The 23,624-nt window shown below is 38.2% G+C and overlaps 1 protein-coding gene across 1 annotated transcript in view; it reads right to left on the minus strand.

Moving 5' to 3' along the window:
* Positions 1 to 8,848: 8,848 nt before the first annotated feature.
* vangl2 (VANGL planar cell polarity protein 2) overlaps positions 8,849 to 23,624 on the minus strand; it is an 85,240-nt gene continuing 70,464 nt past the window's right edge. Inside the window, exons 6-9 of the mRNA XM_039741479.1 lie at positions 18,848 to 18,984; positions 17,948 to 18,083; positions 12,214 to 12,445; positions 8,849 to 9,508 (exon numbers count right to left, since the gene is read on the minus strand). Coding sequence (XP_039597413.1) covers positions 9,248 to 9,508; positions 12,214 to 12,445; positions 17,948 to 18,083; positions 18,848 to 18,984 — 766 coding nt within the window. The 3' untranslated portion in view covers positions 8,849 to 9,247. The remainder of the gene's footprint in view (positions 9,509 to 12,213; positions 12,446 to 17,947; positions 18,084 to 18,847; positions 18,985 to 23,624) is intronic.

The following is a 23,624-nucleotide window of genomic DNA, read 5'->3' on the forward strand; positions in this document are numbered from 1 at the left end:
GGTTCTGGGTTTGATTAGTAGATTGCAGGTTTTTATTAATAGTGCGGCTCACATTCCCTTAGTGTAGAGATATGCAGGAGAGACATAATGGTGGAAGGGGCCCAATTACTCATTCAAGTGCATGAGAGCAATTGGCACAGCCATCCCTCATTGGTGCTCTTTGGATTATTAAACCCCTATACTCACCAGCATATGAAAGGTCTTAGTAGGCCAGAGAAGGAGGAGAAAAGAATGAGGAAGGAAAAAAGAGGGACAGCACAATCGGTTGTCAATCCATCCATTTTCCAACCCGTTGAATCCGAACACAGGGTCATGGGGGTCTGCTGGAGCCAATCTCAGCCAACATAGGGCGCAAGGCAGGAACCAATCCCAGGCAGGGCGGGTTGTCAATCCAGTGCAAGAGAAAAGGAAGTGAACCCACCAGAGCGAATGCAGCGTTTTTCCGGGGGGGAATCAGATCTGTTGACTGAGGGAAGCACATGTGATTGTGGACTTTGGCAGTGACAGGAAGAGGGAGCCAAGCTCGATGGATCCCAGTGGATACCAATGGTGGTGGTTGGGGAAGAGAGCTGAAACGAGGACCATGTTCTTCAGTGTCTCACTCCTGCTAAAAAGACCTCAAGCAATAGGACGGATGATCGGGAAAGAGAGAGTGGCACTGGAGAACACCGATTCGGACTGTAATTTTTATCTTATTTTAACTATTGGATTTTGAATTTATTTTTTTTATGTTCTTCACTGCACTTTTCTTATATATAAACATCTACGTGTAGAAGTGTGTCTGTCTGTCTAGCCCAGAAGTGCGAGGCTACGGCACAAAGCTGAAAGAAATCGACTCGGTTGCCAAAGTGAAACCGCAAACGAAAGAGAAACTCGCTTAGCCGCTAATACACAAGCGAGGTGAGCACATCGGCAAAATGAAACCTCAGAAGAAAGAGACACTCGCTTAGCCAGTAAGGCACGACCGACACGATCGATTGATTGAAGTGCCAGACCCCCTGGTTTCTAGGAGCCTGGACTCTTTACAGCATGGACGTACACAGCTAGTTCATGTATAATCATTTATTGAGGAAATCGTAACTGCTTTGTACTTTTTGGACACTATTTACTGCCTTTTTGACGTGAAGCACTTTGCACCTCAAACTTCTTCTGTGTGCTCAATTGTACATCCGCGATTACGAACTACAAGATACTCTGGTAAGCAGAAGGTGCCCATGGATCATCCCTTCTCGTCACAGTTTTTCTAACGTTCTCATGTTTTCAATATTTTACACAAGGGTCAAGATCTACACACTTGTTTTTATCCAAACCGGGATCAATTTTCACATTTCTAAACTTACATTTTTTAAACAATGACAACATAACCAAGCTCAAAAGGACAAGTTTATTAAAAAAAATCTTTTAACACTTTTTAGTTCTAGAATTATTAAAAAAAATTAAAAACACACGCTTTAATCTACAAACATTTAAAACCAGCTCTCAAGAGCTTGTAGTAAAAACATTTTTTGCATCATAAAACAAAAGAGAAAACAAATATGTAGTTACAGTATTGTGATTCTATAAGCATGCATTAAACTCTTCTTAATCCTTCAAACAAATTGAACTTTTTCAACCATCTACAATTTATTATAATAACAAAAAAAAAAAGATCTCGTTGAAAATGTTGGTAGGGTGTGATGTCATAATAATACACTGGAAGCAAGCAACGGGTGAAGGTTTGGAAGCTCCTGGCTGCCAGAAAAGCAACAAGACAACAAGGTGGTTTCAGACCTGCTGGGGTCCTTTTTTGTGAGTGCATAAAACACATTTGACATTGTGATGCCTCATCATGGAGAAAGTCAACAGGACTTTGGATAAAACTGTTAGGAATTCTTTGCATTTTGACTGCACTAAAATTCTCCAGCAGAAGTTGATTCTAAACATGCTTGTGAATTTTCTCTCTTTTTAGTCACTCAAAGATTTCCTAACACAAGCTTTTGTGCAACAAAAGAAAATTAATTTTCTTAAATGATGAGAACAACCAAATGCACTGCTGATATACAATTCACATCAAATAACTGATTTTCTTAGAACAGTCTTAGATCAAAGAAGAATGTATTTATATTAAAGGCTGTGTGAACGATGCTCACATTTCTGGATTTCGTACAAAGGTTTTCAGGCATCCTTTGTACAGTCATAATTTAATTCAGTTAAAGAAGCACAGAGCTGGGGATCGTGACGCATTAACAGACAGCATGACGCTTTTAGATATACTGTAGGTTTTGTAAGAACTGGACGCCGACTTCTCTGTCTTTCTACCTACCATTCTCAGACATGAAATGCAGGGTCATGACAAGCCAGAGCATATCCCAGCAGTACTGGTTACAAGGCAAGACCCCCCTCAAGCAACACTAGGGCACAGTTAACTCAATTATCAGGTGAAAACCCCCTACAGACCATCATCTGGCTCAGGATTTGAAACCAGCATCCTTGAGGCAAAAAAAAAAAAATCACTAACCAATGTGTCACTATTGCTGAAAAAGTTAGTTGGGTTGAAAGCAGTAAAACAGAAACCGTCTCGGACAAGGGGGTCAAACTCCGATCCTGGAGGGCTGCTGTGGCTGCAGGGTTTTCAGTCCGGCCACTTTGTTACTTGCTAGCTGATTACTGCGGACAATGAAACACATTAAGGCGATTGTTAAGACTCTAAACCCTTAAGATTTTTTTTGTCCTCAACCAGCAACCAAACAATAACGAATGCAAAGTGATGCAACACAACAAGCGAACCTGATCAGATTTGTACCTGTGTGTCCCTCAGGTGAAAGTTGGAGAAAAAATTGATCTGTACTGCTCCACAAAACATTTTGGTGGTGCCCTTGAAAATAAGTTTTGAAAATGTTTTGTGTGGTAGAAATATGAGCACCACTAAGTAACTGGTTTCACAAACAACAAAAATTGGCTTCTAATTAAGAAAATGCTTGGACTTTGAGATCCCCATTTTAACTTGTCATATGTCGACTCACTAGGCATGTTTTTCTTTAGCAGCTAGTTAATAAAAAAAAACAAAAAAAAACACAATTAATGGGTCAGTGACTTAACAAAGCAAGCCAATTAGAATGAACCAAAAGCAGCCTGTTCAAAGGAAGCAGAAATTGCAGAAATCTGCAGCCCATGTGGCCTTCCAATATCGGAGTTTGACACCCCTGGTCTAGGACTGATCACGTGATCTCAGACAGACGGTTAACCCAGAGTTTCCAAGTTGGATATTCCACGTGAACTCTCTACAAACTCTGCACTTTATAGTCAGACATTTCGGAGAAAAAACAAAGTTATCTGAGTGGTTGGAGTTGCAATGTAATGCTGACCCTTCATCTTAAGTCAGTTGTAAAAAATAAAATGTATAACCTGGTCAGCCCAAAACAGCAACATAGTGATACAGAAATCATGTTTATTTTGCTTTTTATTTTCATAAAAAATAGTACTTATTATTATTTTTTTTTCTTGCAGACTAAGTAACAAATCAACAGCGACTCCACACTTCTCCAAATTGTCTGACTGGAAACCCATGTGAACACCCTGGAGTGGGAAAGAGAAGTCTTACAAGTTGGAACTCCAAACAGTCCATGAGCATAAGCATGGAAATCCTTCACCTGCGGAGAAAATGTTACTAAGTCTATTAATTCAAGATTTATTATACTACCATGCAAAGGAAAAAAAATGTTAACACATAATTAAACAAGTCTGAGTAAACTGTAGTTGAAAGACATGAATAGACACTGTAATACACTTGCCTCATATGTGTGTATTTTATCTATAAATATATCTATTGTGGAGGACTGCCGGCTTCGTGTTCCGGCCCTCACTCCCAGGCCGCCAGGAGGAGCTCTCCCGACAGCAGGATCGTGCCCCGAGTTCCAGCAGGGCCTCATAGACTATGTAGTGTTTTTACACAGCCCCGCTGGATACCTTGGGGGCCACCGGGAGTCGCTGTAGGGGGGCTCGTGGGCTCTTGTGTGCCCTATAACCCGGGAGTATGTCACGTTCACGTGACAGGAAGGAACGACGTGCTCCCGGGTTGAAGAAAAGGACTGTTTACCCTGACCCAGAAGTAATAAAGGGTTCAAGGGAGCACTAGCGCCCCCTACTGCCACACTATATATATATATATAGACACAGTATTTATTATCAATATAGAACTAGATTTTTACTCACTAATAAAACCAAACTGTTGTTTAAACATAAGCAGGAGTGTGCGTCTTTAATTTAGATGGGCATAAAAATACAATTATTTGTGCATTTATGTTTTGTAAATCCATTGAGTCAAATGGCCATAGTTCAATAATTATGTTAATGGTCTGATATTATTAGGTCCATGTATGTTAGTTTGGAACTGCTTTTTCTTCCTGTGTGCCTTTATTATGTAATTAAGAATTTGTAAAGTTTGTAATTGCACTTACCTGTGAACTTATTACAGAGCTCTGAGCCGGACTCCATGAAGAATGCTATACAAAGACAAATTGAATTGTGCAACACAGACCTATCTTTGCGACAAATTAATTTTATAAGGTAAGGACAAATAGAATGAATTGTTCAACCCTTAATGTATATTACTATGAAAATATATAGCAGACACACACAAACATTTATATATATATATTTTTTTATGATACTAAAGTAACATTCAGGAAGACAATGGCTGGGTGTCTAGTTGTGTTTGAAGTCTGGTAATTGGTGTCCATATTAAATATATCTATTAACAAACACCTTTCAAATCTCTAAGCATTTTTGTAACTGCTGATATTTTAACTTTCACTGCATTAAGTGACAATTTGCCAATTATGTTGTTTCAACATGAAAGACTTTTACAGGTTTGTATCACCTAGCACATAAAGGACAAACTCATAACTTTCTTGTTCTATACTGTATTTAATGGATACTTTGAGCCAGTTCCTACCAATAGTGGTAATAAATGTGTACCTCATTTGAATATTTATGTGGGCTGCAAGCTGTTCCTGGAGTGTGGTTTGCTTGTAAGGTCCCCTTTTTTCGTATAGCACTACTTCACTGAGTGCTGTGATAAGTTCTCAGGTAAAATGCAAGTATAAATATTAGAAATTGCTAAAAAAACAGAATTAATACAAATAAAGACACAGAAAACAAAGCAGAAACTGACTAACATACAAGGAAATGAACAATATCGGTTAATTAATTAGTTCTGAGCTGTGACCATGCACCTCCATTCATTTTCCTGTGATTGTTAAAACACTCTCTAGGCCTTAGACAGGTTCCTTTACCTCTTGAAACTTGATCCCTTTCTGGTTAATGTACTCCATTTGAAAATAACAATCACATTGTTCCTTTAGAGTAAAGTGGATCATTTCCAGAGCCTTCATCTGCCAACAAAATATTCTCTTATAGGCTAGCAATGTAACCAAACAAGAAAAGACGTCATCACTCAAAACAAAACTAACTAAAGCCTGTTCGGGGTTATTAGTTCTACACCAGAGGGTAAGGTAGATGAATTATTGCTGGAGGACCTCGGTAAAAGTAGTCACTGTTTGAACTGCTAATGCCAGTTATATTTTACTGACTACGTCTTCACTTCAAAGTAAAGATTACCGAGCCAAGTCAGTAAAATATTTATCCTATGTGAAACTAGTTCTGCGTGAATTGACAAATCAGTTAAACTCCATAATTTGAGTAATTTGGATGGGATTAAAATTACAGAAGTCTTTCAGTAATGATTACTTCACCCCACCCTCCTGGTGTAAAACTAAGCCTGTCCAAATAGGACTTAGACATTTTTGTTAAAAAAGAGCAAGAGTACTGAAGTTTGAGAAAGTATTTTATACATCACGGAAAAATGAATGGAAGGAGAAGAGGAATTAAATGAAAGCAATACTTTATGAACAAGCAGAGGTCAATAATAAACATTCATATCTATGCGTTGATGTCTATGCCTACTGGGATGAAACACAAATTCTTCGTTAATTCTTAATGAATAAGCTGGTATTTGTGTATCGGGAACTATCAGAATATACTTATGTTAGAAATCACAAATCAAAAAAGCCTTTTAGGAAACTAAATACTCCACAAGAAAAGAAGACCTAGTTATTCATGGCATCTAACATTATTTAAATGGAATAATGCAACTCTACAAATCTCTGTAAAACACTACATAATCGATTTTTGGCACTAAAATGATCACAAACTATGCAAGGATATTCATAGACTGCAAGGCTTCAAAAGAGAATCAAGTCAGTATGTCAACCCACAAGGTGGACCCACACATTTTGAAAGTTAATCACTAGACATCATATTATATACACTGGAAATATAAAATTGAAGGTGCTTTCAGAATTCAGTGAGTATTTTCTTCCCCACCAAGCTTTGTTCATTTATAAAATATCATGCATGTCCTTATTTTAAAGGTATCTTCAAAAAATGCAGAAGAGCAGATTCATTTGTTCTTTGTTTTACCAAGATAAATACCATTAGAAACATAATGCTTATGAAAACTCTATGAACAGAGCACCAGTAAATCGTATACATATATATACTTTGATAAGATAACCGAAGTATTGCTTTCCATAGTGGTTCAAAAGGCTTCAAAATGTGCTTGCCTGTAAATGATCAGCAAAGAAGCTGGAAGACCTGGCCCACATAAACCTTCACCCAGTTGTACTAAATGACATCACACCAGCAGTAGTAATGACGAGAGAAGGCAACTCCTGGTTAACTGTACGAGAGCTACCTCTTGGCCAACATTCCCGGAGCTCCCCCTCGTTCACCAGAGTTACCCCTCTCACAAGGTGACGCACCACGATGCCCACAGGTTTAGCATTTTAAAACACTAGAAAATTACTTCACTGCAAATACAAAATATCATGGCTCCCCTCACACCAACCTGCCCCAACCCTACCCCCACCCTTCCACCAGTTTGAAATTCCTTCAGGGGACACTCTGAAGGCAACAGTTAAGATGCATCCAGCTGAAGAGTCCATCTTGTTTCAGTAACAAAGCGAGTAGAAATGTGTACAGTAATGTCTCAAGTAAACAGTGCTTACAGAAAAATATCCAGCCTTGGTGGCCTCTTGTTTTCATTGTACAAACAGACAAACTCTGCAATGGGGTCTCTTCTGGCTGGTCAGGGACACCAGCTTTACAATAAATCCAGTGTTTGTCAATCAGACTTGATAGAAAATGATCGCTCTCGACTAATTCTGCCACATTTGGAGAGACCAAGTCAGGAGATTAGGAAGGTTTCCAAGATAAAACAGTGTTTTTATGAGGACAAAAAAGGACAATACTTCTTCACCATGTCACATAAAGCAGCCAGCTTTCGTTTTGCTGAAGGTATTCCACAATAAAAGTGTTTTTGAACTGCTGATGATAGAAAATCTAAAAAACAAAATCACTTTAGAACTTAACTTTTTTTTTTTAAGGCCATGTAGAATGTGTCCTGAATGGACGAGTTGTATGATGACCCACTGTGATGATACCATACTGTCATCTGTCCTCGGAGGAGGTCACAGTAAAGGAGAATTGGACTGGTCCACATTTGAACTCTACAGACTTGTGGAACATAAAAAAAATCTTCAGGCAGATGACATCACAGTGACTTTAGAAAGGTGCTCTTGTCTTATACTGATGCTTGACTACAAGAATCTTCCATTCTGATATGCAACATCAAAAAGAACCAAGATGAATTTCGTCCAAGTGTCTCCTTCGTCTTTTTAAAACCACATGATTTTTTTTCTTCTCACTATAATGAACATTTAAGACATTCAACTAACAAAACAATAAAAATAAAGCTGTGTATTACTGATGGCAAGACAAATCCACTAGCCACCCCCCTTTTTATCAAAATGCAAAACCTGTGACACTTACAGAAGTCCCAATCATCAGAGGCGACATTCCCATTCTTTTTTACGATTACAATCCTCTTAGTCTATGTGCCAGTTCGCTAAACAGCTCAGTCAGCCATTCCAGCTGATATGATCAAACCAGGTTCTAACATGTGTCCTTTTCTAAGGTGAGGTATTTTTTTTTTCCAGCACTATTTCCTTTGCATTGTGTATCTGCCTGCTCTCCACTATCTCACCAGAACTCTTACTTACATGTAAATTACATTTAGATTACAATACAAAGGCATTCTTCACCCTTGACGACCAAAGCCAGCACTCGCTGCCGTTATCTGTTGTTTTTTTTTTCTGGCCATAATGTCAAAATAAGCTAAGGCAACTTTGATCAAAGGCAGGCCACTGGCTTAGTAGTGCACAATTAACATAAGAATACAAATTAAAAAAAAAATTACAAGTCTTAATCTGAGTAGAAAACAAGAATGGGTATGTTTCACACCAGTGGAGCCACTATCTCCTTACAAGGCAAGGGTCCAACCCAAATTGCTTTGTATGCAAACATTAATCTGGAGAGCTTGTGCATGGATGCAGATTTCATATACATTGTACACGCTGTACAGTGTACATTTAAAAAAAAAAACAAAAAAAAAAAACACCTCTGCTCTTCAATGCTAGCAAACTCAAAAAGGCCACATTTACATTGAAACGCACAAATACAGCAAAAGAAAAATTCTGCAAATTAAGCGTGGAATTTCAAAAAAAAAAAAAGGCCAATTTAAACGTAGCAAAGCAACCTCTGAAGACATCTCCTTTAACTGCCCACTTTCTCTTTCGTTACTCTCTTATACACACACACATACACACACACCTTCTTTGTACATATACAGCATATACATACATTCATACATATACATACACACACACACACACAGAAATCAATAAGCCATAACCAGAATTGAGATTTGTTTTCAGTTTTTTGGTACGAGAAATGCAAGAAGTCTGCATTCTGTTTATGTAATTGTGTTTTACTCATTGGACACAGGCAGAAAAAGTGAATCCTGTTAGCAGATGCAACAGGAACATTTGGGGGATTGATCAGTACAACCATTTGCACTTTATGATATGTCAAAAAAAAAATATATCAATGCAAAAAGGTGTCCCAGGTTAAAATAAAAAACAAAAACCAAACTACCCATCATGTAGTAGCTCAGATCAATGAGACTGATGCTATCATAGTAGCTTGTGACAAGCTAAAAATGTAGGTAGTGTGGCTCTGTCCTGGCTTGATGCTATAATCCTAATTAAGGATCACATATAGCTCTTCCATTATGATGTAAACAATCTATAACCTGAAAGACCATCTGACAAGCATTCTTGTAAACAAGCTGCTCCTGAAGGCGTAGAAATTAGACAGAGGTCTCCGACTGTAGTCGCATCACAAACTTGTGACTCTTTGGGTCAATGAACTCCTCTCGGACCTGCAAGAAGGGAATTTGCTTCACAGTAACTACTAAGGAGAAATCCATCCTTTTCAGAGCAAAAACTGCCCCCTCTCTCAAAGACGAGGTTACTGGCTCCTCACTGACCAGTGTCCACTGGCGGCCTGCTGTATTTTCTCTGTGATATTGGACTGTGGGTCCTGGCAGCAAGTACCGCTCAAGAAATGCCTGTGAGTTGGAGAAAATAAGAGAGAGATACTGTAAATATTAGAGAAGTTTAGAGTTAAGACTACTGCCACTAAGCAGTCTTGTCATATTACAAAGAGCAAAAAATCAGTTTTTACATTTGCTTGTTGCCACCCTAATACAACATTCTCAAACCTGTTTAATCACATTCAGGATTACAGTGGGATGCAGCATATCCAGGTAGCGCTGCACACAGAAGCAGGAAACAACTCTATAAGAGAGTGGGGCTCTATGGATTCTATGGATGGTTTTATTTTTTCTCAAATTCCACTTTAATTTTTTTCATTTTTGGACTTCAGATATTTATTTCTTGCTTCAGATTTTTACGTTTTTATTTTCTGTTGCAAACAATTTATGGTGTAATAAGGGTTCAATAAAAAAATGAAGTGTGTTTATTTTATTTTTTTTCACATCTTCACATAAATTGAATGTAAAATAATCCAATACAAGTGCTGAAACTTTCAACCTTAATTGTCTTAGATAGACAGATAGAACGAACAAACTTTATTTGTCTCCAAATAACAGAAGACAGGTTACATAAATCAGATAAAAAAGAAAGATAAGTTAGATTAAATAAAACAGATAGTGTGAGATTTTTTTTTATCTGTCCCACCTGTCGAGGCCTTCTTGTTTGTCGGTTCACAGCACCACAGAAGCAACCGCAAGCTCACCACCTCCTGTCGCCTGATGGGTGATGCGGGGAACATTATAACTTGGCCACCGAACTGACCCCTGCTCTACCCGTTTACCGTTTCTGTGTGTAGTTGCATGATAGCTCCCACTGCAAGAAATAACCTTTCCGTTCCAGTTTCAAGTACAATAAAGCTAGTTTTCCTGAAATTCTTAGACTCAGCAGCAACTCACATGTCACAATAGATAAAATGAGCAAATAAACTTTTTTCCACAGGGGAAAATTTGGCTTTTTATTGAGGCTCTTTAGATATGTAGATAAAACGAACAAACTTTATTTGTCCTCTGGAGGATATTTGGCTTTTTACAGAAGCTCTTTACTTTTGACTAGACTAGACAGGCAGATAGATGGATAGATCAAACAGGGGGGAAGTTAGGCTTTTTACAGAAGCTCTATAAATAGATTAGATAAAACTGATTATATAGATAAATAGATTGATAGATCTATCAATCTATCGATCAATCAATAGATTGAACTTTGTCCTCAGGGGAAATTTGGATTTTTACAGAAGCTGTTTAGATATATCGATGGATCAAACAAACAAACTTTATTTGACCCTAGGAGGATATCTGGCTTTTTACAGAAGTCCTTTAAATTGTTTAAATTAGATTAGATAGATAAATCAATCAATGAATCAATCAATCAATCGAACTAAAATTTGTCCCCAGGGAAAATTTTGGCTTTTTACAGAAGCCCTTTAAATAGATCAGATTAGATTAGGATGGGGATAGACAGATCAATTGATGGATTGAATGAACAAACTTTGCCTCTTGGGGAAATTTTGCTTTCTTTAAATAGATAGACATACACATACACCTACACACACACAATGGTCTGAACACACACCAGAATGACTAAAAAGGAAAATATTTGAAAGAAAGTGAGGCCTTATGCAGGTGTATTGCTGTTGGTATAAACTTAACATGCAAGTTAAACTTTAATTTTTAAGTTTAAATTAACACACTTCACAAATTAAAATGAGTTGGTGTACTTGCAAGAGTAAACAAATGTAGACATTTTGAGTCTTACCAAAAGTCCATATTTGAAATGAAACTGCATGAACGCAGAACTAGTCATTTTGCCATCTTAAAAAAACCTCTCCATTGAAATGCATTAAAGGATAGTTGAAATAGTCAGGTATACTTTGTTTTTGTCCCTGAGGGACTTTCTGTTTTCAACAGGCAGTGTTTTGTACTTTACTAAAATTCTTCTCAGCAATTTCTTTTCTGGTTATGAACCAGAAAACTTGAAATTCTGTGCGATTCTGTCTTCATGTGTGAATTCCATAATTTTTCCCACGATTTCACAAAAAATGGAAACCAAAGGGCCCTAAGAGAGCTGCTCATGCACACACCCACACTTGGGCAGGGCCAATTTGAAATCACCAATCAACCCAACACTAATCGCTAGAGAAGTGAGAGGGAAACACAGCATGAACATGTAAATTCCACATGGAGAAGTTTCTGTTAAAATTTAGATTATGGATAAGATTAAACAATAAAATTCATAATGCTAAAAAAAAAAACCACAAAAAAAAAAAAACAAAAGTTACAAATTATTTCACTATGACTTACATTTTTAGGAAACATACACTGTAAAAAAGCAAACCAATGATCACTAAACAGCACCTAATTAAACAAGAGGCATGTAAACTTGATGTTGTTTATGAATCCCATAGGAATTTTTCTATCATTTTTTATTAGCTTTAGGAAATAAAATTGGACGTCCTCATTTCAAGTGTCACAATAAAGAAAGGCTTCCACTAAATAATGCTCAAGACAAGTCTGTCTGAAAATCATTAGTACACAAAATAAAAACCTCTAAGAACTCTCCAGAACACAAACAAGTTTCAAGCAGATGATATTACAGTGACAGTGATGTTGTCTTTCGTGATAGCTTCAGGAATCTTTCATTTCCTAATGTGAGATGAGAAGACAACCAAACCCCCAACACACACCACTTAGTCCTTTAATGTGTAAAGCAACATTTGCCTTACCTTAGGTGTCATGTCATGCGTAATGCAGAACTGTAAGTGTTGCAGAATGCTCTCCATGCTATGGTATGGCTGCTGTCTTGTGGTCCGAAGGTACTTCTGCATGGCACGTGCCATTGAGGCAAATATTGCCTGGGCTGCTTCCCGGGGGTCCATAATTTCTCGTGGATTCTTTTGATCCTCATCCTGCAAGCGTTTAATGTGTGTAAAAGCCTCCTCTACTGCAACCACAAGTCTAAAAGAGTAACATTAAATATACATAAAATTAATCTTAATTCTTTAGACACTGCTGTAAGTGCAAAGCAACAGTCAAAGCAAAACACAAATTACAACTGAAAAGTAAAATAACAATGCGCGATATACACTCCGAATCAATTTAACAAAAACTCTAAGGTAACAAGTATGTCCTTAGTAATAACAAAATAACTGAGAACTGCTATGGGTATTAACCCTACTGCCTCACAGTTCCAGATGCTGGCCTGGGAGTGGTTTGCATGTTTTCACACTCTACCTATTTGGGCTTTTCGCTGGGTATTCCAGTTCACTACTCACATCACAAAAACATTCAGGAGAGGTTAGCCAGTGATTCTAAACTGACAGCGAGAGTGTGTGTGCCTGAAGGTGTCCTTCAATAGTCTGGCTCCCACCTCTTTCCTTTGGCCCTATGCTGCTGGCACTGGCACCAGTCTGTGAGCAGAATAAGAAAGTTAGTAAATGGATGGACAGATGAAGTTAATGGGTAGGCAGATCATTTTTGTGTCACCCTCTCAGAAGAATAAGGCATTTTGGTATGACAAATTTAATTTTGACAATTAATGCTTATTTCACAACTAACACCACTTTCAATATAATCATCATTACAAATACACAACCTATCATACAGCATGTATGATAAGAATATTCTAGTACTGGAGGTCATAGGTGTACTTTAAACATTTAAGAAATTGTTTTATTACAGGTGCTGTGGAGAGAAGGGTTACATGCACGATGGCCTTCACCAATCACAACTGCACTGTTTGCTTGCTACATAATTTGACTGATGCGTATTCTCACATGTTGTGGATTTCCTACAAGTTTCACCTTTGCTTCTGTAAGTTTGCAAGGGCTAGCTTTTCAATTTGCAGGATTGCTGAACCAGGTGAAATTGCACAATTCCATCAGAAAAAAGTAAAGGAAAATGGTATTTTGCAGTCAGGGTAGGCATAGATAAAATATGTTGAGAAGGATGCTGCTATCATCTTAAGTGGAAGAATGGAGGAGACGGAGGGAAAATGATGGATATGGTTCCACAGTCTGATCACATCCTCTGCATAGTATATTATCAGCCAGTCCACCCCATTGTCAATAAGCCCAATTTCAATTTTTTTTATGGACTTAAAACTGAACGAGAAACTAGCATATAAATACAGCCATGTGCCGATTGGTTTCTGATCAAGTGGAGGTCATTAATACTTATGGCCTAGTGACACAAGAATGATATACTATACATATAACTTAAATATGGAGAGTGTATTTTATTTGTAATGTAACAGATACAGTATAAGAAGCATTTGTTTTTGATACTTTTTAGGGATTTTAATAATAAAATGCAGTACAGCAATCCCTCGCCTATTGCAGAAGTTACGTTCTAGACCCATCAGCGATTAGTGAAAATCCGCGATATAGAAAGACCATATAAACAAACATTTTTTTTTATAGTTTAAGCCTTAAAATACCCATCCCACACGCTTTAAACACATGTAAACTTATTAAAACATACTTTGTAAACACATATGATATGTGGATGTCAGGCTAAGGATATGAGTAACATCTCTCTATTATAAAACATTTTTAACATCACGCAAGACAAGGCAGCGAGATAGGATAAGAGCTGCTGTACAGGCTTTTAAATGATTGACTCGCAGAGCGACAAGCAGAACAAGCATCTTGGCAGAAGCAGCACAAAGCCAGTAGCTGATCCATCCACTTCTGCTTGGCATGCGTTCAGCTCCCCCAATTCACAAAGCGAGCGGCAGAGACGCAAAGTTTTAAAAGGACAGCTGCTGTACAGGCTTTTAAGTGATTGACGCAAAGTGCGACAAGCACAACACACAGCTGGCCAGCAGCAGCAGCAAGACACCAGCTGAACCGATCGCATCACTTTTGCGTGTGTTCAGACCCCCCCTTCACAACGCGAGCAGCGTTATAAGTGCCCAAGAAAGAGATTTAACCATGCCCGGGGCAGGAAATAAAGGACAAATATTGTTTTTACAAAAGTTTTAAAGTAAAAATGAAAATAATGCCTATGTAACAATTCCCATGAAAATAATCTCTTTAAATTGTTTATCTGGTAAACCAAACTCGGGGGTAGGTGAGCGAAGCAAGCAGGGGGAGGAACCGATCTAGCAATAATAACAGTATTAATAAATCTGCGATGTAGCGGGGGCGCGATAGCTGAACCACAATATAGCGGGGGATCACTGTACTGTACACAAAACATTCTCCAAAACATTTTGGTTCCAGCAAAGTGTCTGCAGCTGCCATTTTTCCATGTTTTTTTACTGCCTGCCTTTTGACTTGCCATGGTATTTCATAGTTTATTTTTCATGGAAAAAGCATTGTATAATGGTGCAGTGGTCTTTAAAGTGTCCATGAATGCTAGGGAAATGTCCTCCAATGATGCTGGACTGATTACTGTGACCAAAATTGTGACTTGAGCTGAGAGGCAGCAGGACCCCTGTGGTTCCCTGAATTGAATTAATATTGTATTGCCTCACCACTGTGGTGCTCGCTGCCACAGAAGGTCACTGGATTCTTTGCTCTTTACAAGGCTCATTTAGGCAGCTTGCTATTGTTGAGCTGGAACGCTTTTTTGACATTGGTTACCCTGCCATTTTATTGGTTCCCTCACAGTCTGTTTTTAATTCTTTTTGGGCCGATTTATTTTTTCCTTTTCTTCCAGGGCTGAATATTTTTTCCAAAAAACTCGGTTTTCTGAAAAGCACACAAAGCAATAGTTTCTCACATAAGTGAACATAAAATGTCTGTTGCTGCATGCAGTGCACTGTTTGCCAAATGTTAGGTGTCTCTTGGCAGCAGCGGTGGGCACAGCGCTATGAAATCTGGTTTGTATCTCTTGTCATTTTAAGTAGCGGTCTTCCCAGGTGAACGTTGGTGCATTTGCACGAACATCTTCAGCACCATAATCACCTGGGACCAATCAGCTGATGCCAGTAGCGCAATTTCATTTTAGATGTTGATCTTCAGATTACTTGCAACAAGTCAGAGTCCAATTCAAAATAATGCAATATATGTGAAACGTTGTCCACTGCGTATTTTGCTTCGCTCTCTCTCTCTCCAGATGTCAATGCCATTTTTGCCACTGTTTACTTGTCGCTACTCACGCACACACACTGGGAGTACACATCAAGTCATCAAGTCTAACATTCCTCCAGGCAAAGAGAGTCTACCTTTACCATAACAGTGAGTTTTTTCAAAGCTTACAGCTGTTTATCGTCCTCTACCCAGGGATGTTGACTTTGTTGCCATCTGCCCTCACTCCTTCTGTCAACAAAAGTCAATATCTGCCCTAAAAGTTATGCTGCTCATTTGCATGATGCCAGCTCACACCTTTCATCCCTGACCAATGCAATTATTCTTTGAATTGGCACACCAATTCTTTGTAGACATGCAGCCAGTGACAGAGGCACTGGCTGGGGTCTTGAGCGCTTTCTTGTTAGGTGGCACAGTGGAGATGTTGAGCACTCTGCTGTCAGATGATACAGCAGGGATGTTGACTGCTGTACTGGCATGTGATGTAGCAGGGATGTTAAACGTGATCTGTCCATTGTGTGTGGGCAGATGAATGGTGTTTCAGGTCCAGATCTCAGCTTTGAGACTCTCCCTCTACTGCTGCTCTGCAACACCTTTGCAGCCTGTCTTGTCCTTTGCCTGCATATTCTTATCACTGGTTATGCTTCACACTGCTCACTGGGGTCAGAGGCAACTTGATCTGACACGCTTTTCTCCAGCTCCATGAGCCTTGTAAATATAAATAAATCTTTCATTATCATTACTATTATTATTTCACATGGCCTCATATGTTTTCTATCTCTTGGAAGGCCCTTTAAGGTATGTTTTGACCCATGCTGTGCCGCATGGCTAATTCTAATGCATTTTGCACGCACTATCTTCAATTCCATGGACTAGCATGCAGCCATGAGATTCAAAAATCAATTTGTGCTACACCATACTATCAGTTAAGTATATGTGCCAGTGACACACTTTAGCTCAGTCTAGGATATCACAATAGGTGTACCCAATCCAAAAGGTACGCAAAAAATCCAACACAAAATGGGCTGAATGCAGAGCTCTCCCAAAACATGCGACCTGTGAAGATGGGCACTGGTCAACAGTGCTCACCGTTTGACTCATGTACAGGACGCATTTTAGGAGTTTTTTGTATAGACGGGTTCCATTTCTTACACAAGTTCTAAATGAACAATAATTTTCCCCATTTCACCCTGAGATCCTCTAGGAGTGAATTCTTTACAATGCTGCGGTTCAAAGCATTCCAATGATGTATAGTTGTCTGTGATTGGTCATTCACATTACATGTCACAGCTGTGTGTAAATGACAGGAAATAAGTTGGGCGTGCAACTACTCACTTTAACACACAAGCTTCTGTGAGAGTGCATGTGGATTGTTTTGCTGACATGCAGTAAGACTTGAAGTTTGTATTAGAGAAAATGTAATTTTCATTTTTTGAAAAAGATGACAACATACAGTTTAGGAAGCCCTAGAATATGTAACTTAATGTTAGTGATATGGATTATGACCCTTGAGTTAGGTTCTGATCAAAGTTTTGACTATTGAGAATGTCATGTTTGCTGAAGGACACAATTGACTCTTAAGTATTACTGTATAGCATAAGTTTGAAGCGTTGCAGCAAGTGGCATGGGCTCAATAACCAAACCTGGACACTGTCTGTTGTACGTTTTCCATATGTTAATTTTCTGAGCAGGGCAGTTTTAATTTGAACTTAAAATGCCGGCAATGTTACTTAGTGTACCGGTGAGTACTGTTGGACTGTATCTGCGTCTTTCAAATTTTCACGAGGATTCCCCACCCAACCAGCCCCCCCCACCCTGATTGAGCCTTTTTTACCTTCTTAGAGGGTCAAGGCTGTCAAAAAACAGCCCCTGTTGAGGCCCATTGAGACATTCCTTGCGTGATTTTGGGCTGTACAAGAAATAGATTGTTGTTGTTGTTATTAGGTGGAGTAATGGGACCACACAAAGTTCAAAGCATTCCAAGGTACGTATGTGATGTGATATCAGAGGCCACTAGGCATAAACACTTAAATCACTGCCCAAACGTTGTTTAGTTGCTCTTTCTTCAAAATAATATTTCTAGTGGCAGACAATATTTTTTTTTTTATGTTTCCTAGTAACTCATGTAAATTCATTAGAATTTTTTTATACCAGATGGCCAGGCTGTGTATCTTCTATTCAGATACAAAGCAGGACCTTGTCTTTGAATGACTTTATTATCAATATCAATACGTTTTATCACTAACCAAGTTAAAGCATGTCTTTGGGTTTTGGGGAAACCCTGTACATTGATATAGACTTCCTAATTATTTGTTAGTTTGTGTTCTTTCAGGTTAGTTTAACTATTTACCTTACTACAAATTCACAAATGTTCTTCAATTCAAACAGTCTCGATCAATTCTCAAATAATCATCCAAAGTATTACCTTGCTTTTCGTTTTCTCACACGTCTCTCCATTTCTGCCTCTTCGTAGTAATATTCGTTATGGCTGTTATCTCGTCTCCGGGCTGCAGCAGCAATCATTGCACGGGACTGGCCTGTTGAGTTGTTGGTACTGTTTTCTGGGTAGGCATGAAAAATTAGTTTAATAAAAAAAACTTAAACACAGAAACAATTATATGTAACCAAACTGACATAAAGCTATGACAGTATGAGCTGAAAGTTATTAGATAAACCATTTTTCAAAGCAGCTCATACTTATTTCTGATAGGAGGACAAAATTTTCAAAAAGATATATGGCGAGTGGTAAACAAAATGAAAACACGCTGTCAATAGTATATTGCATTGAACTACAACTGTGGTATTTTTAGGCTAATAGACAAATGAGTATGAGCTTGTGAATTCTGCAGTTGTCATTCACAGACCTATACTAAGGATTTCTTTAATTTGGCAGGATATGTTGAGATTCCATGATTTTGCTAAGCATAATTCATTTTGTTGAACTACTCTGCCCATTCAAATCAGGTAAATCATTTTATCAGAACACGAATGTCACACATTTAACAATTGCAAATTATATATTACATTAAATACACCTCCACATATACTGCCTAGTAATGAAAGTAGGACTTGAATTTGGTAATAGTAGCCTTTTTTGCACAGTTCTTCAAACTTCTGCTCTGCAGTTACCCCAGCTCTACTCACAGTCCTGTGGAAATTTCACCTGTTCTAGCATGCATTCTGTACTACCATGGGGTGCTAAAATCAGACTTGCATTTTCTGCATGTTATAGTTTTACCTTTTGCTTTAAGCCAAAAAGCCTAACTTGCCAAGAAAAATATTGCATCAGTAGACTAATAATGCTGCTGGGATATTATTTTATTACCTTCTCCTAGAGAGTACACCTTAAACCCTGACATTTTCTTGGAGAGTATGGACTTAGGAAGGTTCAGCAGAGCAGGGTTGTACACAGGGAAATCACTGTAGTACCTCTCAAGAATCCACACAGCGGCACGCTGAATACTGAAGAAGAGAGAGAAGATAGAACTGTTACACCAAGTAAAAGACAATCAGGCATGCTACATCAGTTGGAAGCTCACTCACAAAATGTGGTTGAATTTATACAGGTCAATTTAGAGGTCTATATGCAGTATACCATTATTCTGCATCATTAATACACATATTCAGTTATATTAGGGAGACACACATAATGTTTTAAAGGATTATTTGGTATGGACTATTTCCTTGAAAAGCTCATCCATCCTGTTCCCCTAGATTATCCTACTCTCCACCACACTACTTAGTAATTTATTCCATTTGTCTATGGTTTTTGTGGAAAATCTGCTCTTAACAAGTTTTCAACCATAAAGTAACAACTGAGATCCACTATACTCATTCTCTTCATAATTTTAAACACTTTGATCATGTCACCTCGTAATTTGCTTTTGCTTAAACCAAAAAGGCTTAAATCCTTCAATTCTCATAGTTCTCAGTCATGGAATCAGCCTGGTCAATTTTCTCTGGGCTTTCTGTAGTGCCACATCTTTTTTGAAATATGTGGACCAAAAAACACAGTACTGCAGGCATGCCCTCACTAGTGTGTAGGGTCGCACTGTATACCAGTGCTGTAAAAGTACAGAAAAATCTAATTTTTAAAATGGTACAATATCAACATTTCTGGATTTTTAGGTTCCGGAAGTAAACAGAAGAACACTATCTCCCCCTATGACTTTGATATGGTCAGAACTTCATTGGGTATCCTCTTATTCCCCTTTAAATGTTGATGTGATTGCGACTTTGTGGAGACTTGCTTTGATACATTCAGAACTTCATGACAGAATCTTCCCACCCCCTAATTGCTTTGGCTTCAGATCTCATTTTGGCTTTGCACAAGTCGCATGGTGATGACGAAAGTGTGCCCGGGCCAAGAACATTAAAGCGCAGTAGGAGTGCAGGCCAACGGGGAAGTAGTGACAGGGGACAACTGTAGTCAGGCATGGTACAGAACAAGTACACCCTAAGCACAATATAGTACACCCTAAGTGAGCTGTTCTTTCCCAGTTTCTGTGTTTTTTGGCCAATAATGAAATTAAAATCTATCAAACCTGACACAGTGTAACTAAAATGTATGTATTAGCAGGCATATATTAAAGTAGATTGTTTTTTTTTTTTACTTTTTAGCAATATTTTCACCCTGATTTTCATTCTGCTTTTCCAAGTGTTCTGGTTAAGTAATCGACTTCCTAAAATAGCGAGTCTGACGCTGAAGCAGTTGCAGCCTTTCATCATTAAGCGCTGTTTGCCCTGGTGTCTGCTCTGTTTGTTTTTAATTGTCAAAATTAAGATACAATTTCAAAATGTTCTTTTTTATGTGTGATTTACTGTATATACTCACGGATAAGTTTTCCCGCAGATAAGACAGGACTTGATTTTACCGTATAATTTCTGGTATTTTATAATGTCAGTTTTATAAGTCGAATGCGGAAAACTCACACTATTGGTCCAAGAGATTATGATATGCTAATGCTCACCTGAGAGAGTAACCATTGAGCACACAGCCTTTTTTTTTTCTATCTATTGTGCTGCCTACGTGACCAACGGTAATATCTCAACTACTACGAAGCAACGTTTGCACTGATTTGTGTTTTTTGTATCTCACACCCTCATACACCTTTATCGAAAGAGCATCCCTTATCTATGATGGAGCATTCGATAAGAAGAAAATATGAAGCTGGTTTTATATTAAAAGTTGTTGAAGTGGCAAAAGAAATTGGTAACTGCGCTGCTGCAACAAAATTCAATGTGTCTGAGAAACTGATGCGAGACTGGAGGAGGCAAGAAGATGTTAAAAAAAAAAATGTAAGCATCGTATTTTTGAACGGGCATATAACTCGGGTCTGATTTTATGATCGATTTTTCGGGTTTCAAGACCTGACTTATATATGAGTATATACAGTGGTGTGAAAAACTATTTGCCCCCTTCCTGATTTCTTATTCTTTTGCATGTTTGTCACACAAAATGTTTCTGATCATCAAACACATTTAACCATTAGTCAAAATGCAGTTTTTAAATGATGGTTTTTATTATTTAGGGAGAAAAAAAATCCAAACCTACATGGCCCTGTGTGAAAAAGTAATTGCCTCCTTGTTAAAAAATAACCTAACTGTGGTGTATCACACCTGAGTTGAGTTCAATTTCCGTAGCCACCCCCAGGCCTGATTACTGCCACACCTGTTTCAATCAAGAAATCACTTAAATAGGAGCTGCCTGACACAGAGAAGTAGACCAAAAGCACCTCAAAAGCTAGACATCATGCCAAGATCCAAAGAAATTCAGGAACAAATGAGAACAGAAGTAATTGAGATCTATCAGTCTGGTAAAAGTTATAAAGCCATTTCTAAAGCTTTGGGACTCCAGCGAACCACAGCGAGAGCCATTATCCACAAATGGCAAAAACATGGAACAGTGGTGAACCTTCCCAGGAGTGGCCGGCCGATCAAAATTACCCCAAGAGCGCAGAGACGACTCATCCGAGAGGTCACAAAAAACCCCAGGACAATGTCTAAAGAACTGCAGGCCTCACTTGCCTCAATTAAGGTCAGTGTTCACGACTCCACCATAAGAAAGAGACTGGGCAAAACGGCCTGCATGGCAGATTTCCAAGGCAAACCGAACTGTTAAGCAAAAGAACATTAGGGCTCGTCTCAATTTTGCTAAGAAACATCTCAATGATTGCCAAGACTTTTGGGAAAATACCTTGTGGACTGATGAGACAAAAGTTGAACTTTTTGGAAGGCAAATGTCCCATTACATCTGGCGTTAAAGGAACACAGCATTTCAGAAAAAGAACATCATACCAACAGTAAAATATGATGGTGGTAGTGTGATGGTCTGGGGTTGTTTTGCTGCTTCAGGACCTGGAAGGCTTGCTGTGATAGATGGAACCATGAATTCTACTGTCTACCAAAGAATCCTGAAGGAGAATGTCCGGCCATCTGTTCGTCAACTCAAGCTGAAGCGATCTTGGGTGCTGCAACAGGACAATGACCCAAAACACACCAGCAAATCCACCTCTGAATGGCTGAAGAAAAACAAAATGAAGACTTTGGAGTGGCCAAGTCCTGACCTGAATCCAATTGAGATGCTATGGCATGACCTTAAAAAGGCGGTTCATGCTAGAAAACCCTCAAATAAAGCTGAATTACAACAATTCTGCAAAGATGAGTGGGCCAAAATTCCTCCAGAGCGCTGTAAAAGACTCATTGCAAGTTATCATAAGCGCTTGATTGCAGTTATTACTGCTAAGGGTGGCCCAACTAGTTATTAGGTTCAGGGGGCAATTACTTTTTCACACAGGGCCATGTAGGTTTGGATTTTTTTCTCCCTAAATAATAAAAACTGCATTTTGTGTTTACTTGTGTTATATTTGACTAATGGTTAAATGTGTTTGATGATCAGAAACATTTTGTGAGACAAACATGCAAAAGAATAAGAAATCAGGAAGGGGGCAAATAGTTTTTCACACCACTGTATGGTATTATTGTGGTTTAATGTGCTTTTTAGCCTTGATAACAAAGCAGCAGTATGAAATGACAACTTAAATGTTTATCATATCATTATCACATTGGTGGAATTCTGGGGTGTTAAATTCTTAAAGGATTGTAAGAGTTAAATTGTTTTGCTAACCATGACTCATATTAAGCCCATGTTTTGTATTTGCTCATAACTGATTTTAGCCCATGTTTGCTTATTTCTATCAATTAAAGAGATACACGATGATGTATGTGTGAACATAAAAAATAGTAGCCTGCTCCTTGTGAAGATCACACATACACACCCCTTAGGAACTACAGCAGAGCCCTCGCTTATGCCGTAAGGTGTTTGTCTAGCGATAAACTCTTTATTCAGACTGATCAATACTTAAAGTAGGTAATAATTTTAAATGCCTGTACATTGGTCAGACATGCAAGTAAGTATTTCACCATAATTGATACGTTACAATAAGCTTGAACTGTTTGTGAAGCTGCTTGTAATAGAACTCACTATACATAAAACTCTTTAACTGATAAGATACTTGATCATTACAATCAGTAGTGACATTTAAAACATCATTTACTATAAAAGTAATAGATTTATTTTAAAATATTCAAAAGACTATTTGCACTGTAATAATCAAGGACATTTTGAAGCAGAAAGTAAAGGGGCGCGTAAAAATGGTACTTGACATGGAAAACCGGCTTATTTACCGTTACTAATTCCCGGTTTCACCTGCAACAATTGTAGTGCTTCCCTTTCTAAAAGGGATGCTGCCAACTATATTTGAACAGTGTGTGTGTCTTTAACAGTGAAATATATCCCAAAATAATTATTTGAACTGAGGTTTCAATGTTTGTTTTAATAAACTCAGGTTTATAATGCCATTTTAAATGTTCTGACAGAATGCCCCAGTATTTATAGTCTTTTTATTAAAAGTTCAATCTTATCATTATGGTATTAGGCCACCACAAAAATGCAATATATATAAGTGAAACTTAGTCAAATTACTATTTACTTCATGATCAGACATACGCTTTTTATAATGAATGTGGATCGTTTTCAAAATACTCCAAATCTTCTTCTTCTTCCACAATTGAACTTGCTAACTGTTTCCAGTCAATGAGGT

The sequence above is a fragment of the Polypterus senegalus genome, chromosome 18 (genome assembly GCF_016835505.1).
Source record: "Polypterus senegalus isolate Bchr_013 chromosome 18, ASM1683550v1, whole genome shotgun sequence".
NCBI classification, from domain to species: Eukaryota; Metazoa; Chordata; class Cladistia; order Polypteriformes; family Polypteridae; genus Polypterus; species Polypterus senegalus.